The 9,795-nt window shown below is 40.1% G+C and overlaps 2 protein-coding genes across 10 annotated transcripts in view; one reads left to right on the top strand and one right to left on the bottom strand.

Moving 5' to 3' along the window:
* LOC138949040 (outer dense fiber protein 2-like) overlaps positions 1-5,721 on the top strand; it is a 60,304-nt gene extending 54,583 nt beyond the window's left edge. For all 9 annotated transcript variants that reach the window (XM_070320769.1, XM_070320764.1, XM_070320766.1 and 6 more), the window contains one exon: positions 1,656-5,721. In XM_070320769.1, coding sequence (XP_070176870.1) covers positions 1,656-1,829 — 174 coding nt within the window. In that variant the 3' untranslated portion in view covers positions 1,830-5,721. The remainder of the gene's footprint in view (positions 1-1,655) is intronic.
* The window catches only part of LOC138949041 (TRMT1-like protein), a 322,855-nt gene that overhangs the window by 64,700 nt on the left and 248,360 nt on the right, over positions 1-9,795 (bottom strand). The window lies entirely within an intron of this gene.

Genomic DNA, 9,795 nt, shown 5'->3' with positions numbered 1-9,795 from the left:
CTAAGCAAGAACAGTTACTGTAAGTTGCTGTGATCGGTCACTATCTTAACTTGTGACAAGCATTAAGAAACAAGAAAACATCGGCAGAACACAGCAACTTCCCTTTCTGTGTTCTGCCGTTGTTTTTAACAAACTCGAGTTCAACGAAAACTCTGGCAGAAGACAGTAACGTCCCTTACTGTGTTCTGCCGTTGTTTTTAACAAGCCCGAGTTCAAGGAAAAACTTGGCAGAACACAGTAAGTCCACTAATTGGCTCATAATTCTTTAATCTTACCACTATTTTTGAAATAGACTAAAGGTATAAATTCAAAAATCATCCCCACGCTTTATTGCACTAAAATGTCCAGCGAGAATGCTTTTGTTTTAAATATAAAGCTAAGAACAGAAAACCGCGTTTTTCTCGAAACGTGATTTTTGGACTTACTGTGTTTTGTCAGAGGAGGGCAGATTTATCTCTGTTGTGTGCTCTTGTCGGTTTTTGGAAAGGAATAAACTTTACACCGGGATATCGGTCAGGATATCTATCATCTGCATCGCAAGTGCCCCAACTACAGCGTTTTACCATGCTGTAAATGCTTGAATAAACGAAAAAACGAACACGCGGTGGCGCAGACAACACACGGTTTTCAGTGCCAGTGATGACAGGAAGCCTGGTGTTTGTCTGTGAGTTAGGAACCGTAACTCGTGATGGCTTAACAGGATTGCGGTTCTTGGTTTTAGGAATCATTCCTATTGTGTGTGTGTGTGTGTCTGTCTGTGCGTGTGTGTGTGTGTAGAGCAATTCAGACCAAACTACTGGACTGATCTTTATGAAATTTTACATGAGAGTTCCTGGGAATGATAACCTCGGACGTTTTTTTCTTTTTTTTCGATAAATACCTTTGATAACGTCACATCCGGCTTTTTGTAAAAGTTGAGGCGGCACTGTCACACCCTCATTGATTGAAATTTTGGCCAAGCAATCTTCGACGAAGGCCGGACTTCGGTATTGCATTTCAGCTTGGTGGCTTAAAAATTAATTCATGACTTTGGTCATTAAAAATCTGAAAATTGTAAAAAAAAAATTTTAAAAATTTATAAAACGATCCAAATTTACGTTCATCTTATTCTTCATCATTTTCTGATTCCAAAAACATATAAATATGTTATATTTGGATTAAAAACAAGCTCTGAAAATTAAAAATATAAAAATTATGATCAAAATTAAATTTCCGAAATCAATTTCAAAACAATTTCATCTTATTTCTTCTCGGTTCCTGATTCCAAAAACATATAGATATGATATGTTTGGATTAAAAACACGCTCAGAAAGTTAAAATGAAGAGAGGTACAGAAAAGCGTGCTATCCTTCTCAGCGCAACTACTACCCCGCTCTTCTTGTCAATTTCACTGCCTTTGCCACGAGCGGTGGACTTACGATGCTACGAGTATACGGTCTTGCTGAAAAATTGCATTGTGTTCAGTTTCATTCTGTGAGTTCGACAGCTTGACTAAATGTTGTATTTTCGCCTTACGCGGCTTGTTCTTCTATTATTTCTTTCCATTTGTATCCTTCTTTAGTGAATATTACATATATATGTTTAGTATTTTGTTAAAGGACAGGTTGTTAAATAAAGTTTGTTCTCGTTAAACGGTTTCTTTCTTTCCTCCACAGAACGAACGCAAGTTCAACTCCCGCTTGTTTGACCTGAAGGACCGGCTGGAGCAGAGTCACAGTACCAACCGCAGCATGCAGAACTACGTGCAGTTTCTCAAGAACTCCTACGCTAATGTTTTTGGAGAGACTGCCCCTTACGGACCCTCCCCTTTAAAACCCACGCTGCCTTGATGAAAGGATGCGGGGTATTTTTCTCCATAGTTAAAATCCACACTTCCTCAAAAGAAGAATCTAATTGCAGTGGATTACCTCCCTTTAAAGACTCCCAAACATAATTATGAGAAAATCTGGGCTTTGAACTGAAGAGGAGTCTCAAAATTAAGGTCAATTTACTCATGTTACAAATTTCCAGCACCACATTTTCCCACATTTTTAAAGCCACAGAGATCATTCTTGAGATCCCAAAATTGCGTGTGTTTGTTTTTTTAATTAGGGGGTGGGTGGGGGGGGGGGGGGTGATGGCTTTCAGCTTTTTACTCTTTTTTTTGGATAATATTTCATGATCTTGTGTCTGTTTTTACAGATGTTATCAACCCAAAATATGCAAAAGCAGGGTCTTAGGAAGATGGAAGTTGAGTGTTAAATTGGAGGTCCTAAAAGTATTGTTCTGTATGAGCAAGACAAACTGAGGAGGGCTGCTACTTTTAGCTTTAATTGCCAGTAATTTTCTTCTTCCTTTCATTTTGATATTTATGGAAAGGAAGAAGGTCGTTGACATTTTGTGTGCAGGTGAATGGAATAGATCTGCAGATATGATAATAAGCAGAATTTCACCAAGCTCCCAAACCATCAAGTACCTGTTATCCAACCATTCTCCCTCCCCCCCCCCCCCCCCCCCTCCCCACCTCACCCCATTGCTAAGGTTGAAAAAAAAGATTTTTTTTTAGTCGCCCTGAATATTGTAAATACAAATTACACAACTGTCAGCATTATAAATGACAATCTGAAAGGAGTCCATTTTGGTTGTAATGAGTGACTGCTTACATAATAGCAAGAAGTGCTTGTAAAACAGCAAGCCAACTGAATTACATTATAATATACAGTGGAACCCCACATTTCAAGACCTCCAAAAGTCTGAGAATCAGGTCTTAAAAACAGTCTTAAAATGGGAGTTTGTTTTTGTTTGTTCGTTCATGGGCTGAAACTCCCACGGCTTTTACGTGTATGACCGTTTTTACCCCGCCATTTAGGCAGCCATACGCCGCTTTCAGAGGAAGCATGCTGGGTATTTTCGTGTTTCTATAACCCACCGAACTCTGACATGGATTACAGGATCTTTTTTGTGCGTACAAGTCTTGTGCTTGCGTGTACACATGGGGGGTGTTCGGACACCGAGGAGAGTCTGCACACAAAGTTGACTCTGAGAAATAAATCTCTCGCCGAACGTGGGGACGAACTCACGCTGACAGCGGCCAACTGGATACAAATCCAGCGCGCTACTGACTGAGCTACATCCCTGCCCAAAATGGGAGTAAATTAACAGACGTTATGAACACAAAATCTGAGAAAATGGTTTTAAAAGGAAGGTAGTCTTAAATTTGGGTGTCTTCTTGTCGTTCGCTGTTAAATTTGGGGGTCTTAAAATGGGGGTTCCACTGTTGTAAGAATTGTTGATCTGAAGATGAAACCTCAGCCAGCTAGGAGGAGAAGATGAAATATGGGTACAGTGGAACCCCCCTTTTAAGACCTCCAAAATCTAAAAAAATCTGGTCTTACAAAGACAGTCGTCTTAGAATGAAAGTAAACAAATCAAAAGTTATGATGACAAAATCTGAGAAAACAAGTTCTTGAAAGGGGAGAAGTCTTAAATGTGCAGTCTTAAAAGGGAAGGTCCACTGTATCAGTTTATCTTCCACATTATGGCACCAACTGCTCTAAAGTTGACCTTTTGTTATGACGACCATTTTTACACCCCCGGTATAGGGGTGTGTATAGGATTCGGTCGATGTGTTTGTTTGTTTGTTTGTGTGTTTGTGTTCGCATATAGATCTTAAGAATGAACGGACCGATCGTCACCAAACTTGGTGAACAGGTTCTATACATTCCTGAGACGGTCCTTACAAAAATTGGGACCAGTCAAACACACGGTTAGGGAGTTATTGGTGGATTAAGATTCTACAAGGACTTATAGAGGGACATATTAATGGTCGAAGGGAAATAACCTTCTCAGTTGGTGGCAGTGACAATGGTAAGGACGGGGGTGTTTTTCCTACCTCGGAGGAATTTCTTGTTATCATTGTATCATACGCATCTCTTCCTCAGCGTGTGAATGTGCTCCATTTCACACGTTTTGTTGGTGGTTCTAAAGCCTTTAAAAGAATTGAACATCAGGGATGTATGTGTTTTTGCAGTTATTTTGAATTTTTTTTTATGAATAAAGCCATCGGAATTCAGAGTGCTAAACATTAGATTTGTACGGACTGATCGAAGTGTACTCTATATTACATGTATTTATGACACATATTTTGTGGATCTTTTTGATTTGTTCTGTAAATTAATTAGAAACAATACAATGTCTTTGACATTTCTCTCTCTCTCTCTCTCTCTCTCTCTCTCTCTCTCTCTCTCTCTCTCTCTCTCTCTCTCTCTCTCTCTCTCTCTCTCTCTCCTCATTTTTTCCTGTGCTCATCAGTCTCTTGGTGATCAAGGATGCTATCTCTTTGTATTTTTGAGGCGCAGGCCTAAAGGCTAATTTCTTACTTTTACACAGAGAATTAAGTGATTGTCCTTGTAAGTGAAATATCTGAAGCATTTCTGGGGATCATTTACATGTACTGATTATTCATTCTTGAAATCAGCATAATGTCTCTCTCTCCTTTAAGCATGTGTATGAGTCTATTCCACATGAGGAGTTTGTATTCTTGTTTACTGCCACATAATTGTATATGGTTTGTTTTTGTGTTTATTTCTGTTTATCTTGACGAGTCTGCCATTTAATTTAATTTCTTTTTCTTTTGAAAGGGATTGATTACATTGGTCAGCCATTTCCTTAATGAATACATTCTTACCAAAGGAGAGAGAAAGTCTTTGAAGCGGCTTTGATATGCACATATTTCTGATTTTAGAGTTAGACTGAAAGCAGCTGTGATATACTTTGTTTATTACTTTCTGTATTCATTGTAATATTGTAAGCTCATAACCGTGCACTGAAGTAGATTTTGAGCATTTTGTTGTTTGTATTTTTTGTATTCATCATACTGCTTAGATTTTCCGTTTTGGAAATCAAAAAAGACAACAAAGGTTTGTAATTGGAACATATTTTATGAGGATTTTTGATCAAGGATTTTGGAAAACCAGTAGTCATACTGCTTAGATTTTCCGTTTTGGAAATCAAAAAACAACAAAGGTTTGTAATTGGAACATATTTTATGAGGATTTTTGATTCAGGATTTTGGAAAAATCAGAAGTCTATCGGTTTTGGATTTTCCCACTTTCAAAATACTTTTTAATTTATAAAAAGGAGGGGGTGGGTTGTTTTGTGTACATACATTATGGAAGCAGTTTTTCTGTACAAAAATTGAAAATTTGCTGGTTGTTTGTAAGGGAATTGCATTTGCTTTTGTCATTTCTACTTCATCGTCTTCTTGTTCTTTTTGTGTGTTTTTCCAAAAGAATATTCCAGAGTTTTCCCCTGAAAGTACTTGCAATTTTACAGACATTGTGATTCATTATTTAAAAAGAAAAAGCGGTTGTTGTTTTTATTTGGTATCAGAATTACTGATTCCATGGCCACATACTTTTTCAAAACAACACTTGGGTATATTATTTTGGTGTCCCATTTCATTCCAAGTATTTAAACTTTAGGGGGGATTCAGATATATGCGGATGCTGTAAATCAGGGCAGCACGAAGTTTCGACTGATACAAAGATCCATTAATACTTGATCAACACACTGTCTGTTTCCAGGTCTTGTGAATGTTAACTGTATTTATCTTACACAACATTTATTTTCTGTTGATCATGCCTAATGCCAGGATGTGTGTGCATATAAAGATGGGGTAGAAGTAAACGTATTTTGATGCTGTAATATAAATAATAAATCCGTCCGGACTGTAGAAATCAAGAGACATGTTGTTGAAGCTTTGCATGGATGGATTGTAGGTGGTTGAGACAGTATATATGCTGTCTAAACTTTTGTCACTTGGTCATCAGGACCAAAGCGCATGGGTGTCATTTAATTGGCATCTGCAGCTGGTAAAACACTGAAACTTTCTTCAAATCTCTGAAAACTTTGTTGGTACAGTGGAACCCCCCTTTTAAGACCTCCGAAAATCTCGTCTAAAAAAGGAGGAAGTCTTGGGGCAAGTTTACAGATTTTGAATAGAAAATCTGAAGAAAAAAAAGGTTCTTGAAAGGGAGGAGTATTCAACAATGGGAAGGTCTTCTTCTTCTTCTGCGTTCGTGGGCTGAAACTCCCACGTACACTCGTGTTTTTTGCACGAGTGGAATTTTACGTGTATGACCGTTTTTTACCCCGCCATTTAGGCAGCCATACGCCGTTTTCGGAGGAAGCATGCTGGGTATTTTCGTGTTTCTATAACCCACCGAACTCATGACATGGATTACAGGATCTTTTTCGTGCGCACTTGGTCTTGTGTACACACGGGGGATGTTCGGACACCGAGGAGAGTCTGCACACAAAGTTGACTCTGAGAAATAAATCTCTCGCCGAACGTGGGGACGAACTCACGCTGACAGCGGCCAACTGGATACAAATCCAGTGCGCTACCGACTGAGCTACATCCCCGCCCTTTGGGACGGTCTGAAAGGGGTGTTCCATTGTATTTGGGCAGATCTGCCAGTCTCTCCACAATGGGGAAAAGGTGCCTAGGGGCTTTGCAGTTTTGTCAGTTGGGGTACATTTTTTGAGCGGCGGTCACGTGACCCATGTAAACAAAATCTTTGATCCAAAAAGTGTTCCTGATGGCCAAGTTGAGTGCCTTTAATGGCATAGAAAGTTTAGATGAAATGACATGGGAAAATTGCGGAAACGTGTAGGACATTATGTGTCTAGCAGAATGTCTGAATGAAGGGAAGGACAGGAGAGTTACACCGACAGAGGAGCAGAGAGATTCATAGACTGGCAGCAAGAACATGGCCACGTCACCCTGTTAGAATGAAATCTTTGATACACTCCTTCCTGTGGTAGCAGTGTGGCTCACCATCTCGGATCTGGCCAGGCGGTTACACGGGGTAAGACCATCCCTCCGCTTGGACACATACCGCAAATCAAGACTCTAGTTGCTTGATGTAGTGAGTTTGTTTGTTTACTTAACGCCCAGTCCACCACGAAGGGCCATATCAGGGCGGGGCTGCTTTGACATTTAACGTGCGCCACACACAAGACAGAAGTCGCAGCACAGGCTTCATGTCTCACCCAGTCACATTATTCTGACACCGGACCAACCAGTCCTAGCACTAACCCCATAATGCCAGACGCCAGGCGGAGCAGCCACTAGATTGCCAATTTTAAAGTCTTAGGTATGACCCGGCCGGGGTTCGAACCCACAACCTCCCGATCACGGGGCGGACGCCTTACCACTAGGCCAACCGTGCCGGTCTGATGGAGAGAGTTGAAATTGTTGATGAATTAATGACTTAAAAAGCCACTAATGGCTTTTACAAGATAATTCATCAGAGAAATTCCCAGAGAGCAATCTAGCTGTTTTTGCTATGTGACCAAGTGGAGGAAGGGAACGTCTTATCCCATGAAAGATCTGAGACGGTGAGCCGAATTGTTTACGTGGGAACTGGAGTGTGCCGTCAAAAAAGCAAAACAAGTCGCGTAAGGCGAAAATACAACATTTAGTCAAGTAGCTGTCGAACTCACAGAATGAAACTGAACGCAATGCAACGCAGCAAGACCGTATACTCGTAGCATCGTCAGTCCACCGCGCACGGCAAAGGCAATGAAATTGACAAGAAGAGCGGGGTAGTAGTTGCGCTGAGAAGGATAGCACGCTTTTTCTGTACCTCTCTTCGTTTTAACTTTCTGAGCGTGTTTTTAATCCAAACATATCATATCTATATGTTTTTGGAATCAGGAACCGACAAGGAATAAGATGAAGGTGTTTTTAAATTGATTTGGACAATTTAATTTTGATAATAATTTTTATATTTTTAATTTTCAGAGCTTGTTTTTAATCCAAATATAACATATTTATATGTTTTTGGAATCAGAAAATGATGAAGAATAAGATGAACGTAAATTTGGATCGTTTAAAAAATTTTTTTTTTTTTTACAATTTTCAGAATTTTAATGACCAAAGTCATTAATTAATTTTTAAGCCACCAAGCTGAAATGCAATACCGAAGGCCGGCCTTCGTCGAAGATTGCTTGGCCAAAATTTCAATCAATTTGATTGGAAAACGAGGGTGTGACAACCCTGCCGCCTCAACTTTCACAAAAAGCCGGATATGACGTCATCAAAGGTATTTATCGAAAAAAAGAAAAAAAAGTCCGGGGATATCATTCCCAGGAACTCTCATGTAAAATTTCATAAAGATCGGTCCAGTAGTTTGGTCTGAATCGCTCTACACACACACACGCACACACACACACACATACACCACACCCTCGTCTCGATTCCCCCCTCTACGTTAAAACATTTAGTCAAAACTTGACTAAATGTAAACAGCAAAAAACAAGCCATAAACATTCGCTCTTTCCTGAATCAATGCTATTAATTGATGTCAAGCTGACTTTGAAAATGGGCATGGTACATACGATGTGTGTGTGTGTGTGTGTGTGTGTGTGTGTGTGTGTGTCTGTAGGCGTGTGTGTGTGTTTGTGTGTACAAGGTTAAAGCGAATGGAGTTGAACACCCACATTGCTCTTTGAACACATCTGACATTACAAGCAAACGATATAACAGGGGGGGGGGGGGGGGGTGTGTTTTCCCCCAATTATAGCCCATAATGGCAGTTATACTTTCTTTGTCATTCCAAAAAGAGACCAAAAAAAATGAATACTTCACAAGGGTGTTTTTTCTCAAGAAAAGGCGCTTATGAAATGCGTTGTTGTTGGTGGTGGTTGTGTGGTTGTTGTTGTTGTTTGTCATAGCGGCGATCTTGGAGCTTGAGCGAAGTCAACCAAACTTTCGAAATGCTATGCGTGTACCGAGTTTGAAAGGTCAAGCCAAGCAAACTTAGGAGAAAAGTGATTCAGTATGGACAATTTCAATTTGTTTCCCAGCCGCCAAAAGACACTGATGTGACAGATCGTGCAAGTCAGAAATCAATTTAGTTATGGGGGTCATTATCATAAGAGAGTGTGCTCTGCCCAAGTTTCAAGGTTCTGCGGTCAAAAACTCTTTAAACATGCATATTTAACTTTTTTTCAACTGAACTCAACCATTAGTTGCCTGCAGAAACTTGAAAGATTTAAAGGATCAACCCGACCTTCCTCCTATCTGGGGGTCAGCCTGTTTCAAAACCCTACCTTCAAAAACATTTAAAGGCACATGTACTCCTTCTCGTGAAATCAGTTTGGATCACCGTCTCAGATCAGGCCAGGCTTGTGCATGGGATAAGTCCATCTCTCCACTTGATCACATACCAAAAATCAACAGCCTTGATGCACAGTGGGATTTTTTTGAACGAATTAATTTTGTAAATACAACCAGTGACTGCCTCCATTCCTGACAGCATGATCTGCGGATCCGCCTGACCGAGTAATGTGGCTTATAGAGCGAGTTGAGATTGTTTCTTTGTTTTGTGTGTGTGTGTGTGTGTGTGTGTGTGTGTGTGTGTCACAGTGTGTGCGTGTGTGTGTGCCGGTGTGTCACAGTGTGTCTGTTCTGAGGGCCCCAAAGGGTTTAAAATCGTGATCGTGATTGGCGTTTTTTGACCTTTCTGTGACCGTGATTGCCGAAATTTCCATTTCTGTGATCGTGATGGGACTTTGCCCGTGATCCGTGATGACAAAAAAATCAAGTCTCGTGATCGTGATCGTCATTTGTTTTCGTGATCGTGATGGGCATTATTGCAAAGCATTTTATTTTCAACGTACATTTTTCACAGCTGTATCACTCTATGATCCTCTATTCGTCAAGGAGCCAATCCCGATTGAAGGGAAGCAACAACACATTCAGAAATATGATTTTGACAGTGATTGCTTCCCTTTAAGAGAACCAAT

Source organism: Littorina saxatilis, linkage group LG15 (genome assembly GCF_037325665.1).
Source record: "Littorina saxatilis isolate snail1 linkage group LG15, US_GU_Lsax_2.0, whole genome shotgun sequence".
Taxonomy (NCBI): domain Eukaryota; kingdom Metazoa; phylum Mollusca; class Gastropoda; order Littorinimorpha; family Littorinidae; genus Littorina; species Littorina saxatilis.
Note: the sequence above shows the minus strand (reverse complement) of the source record. Positions and strands in the feature narration are given on the sequence as shown.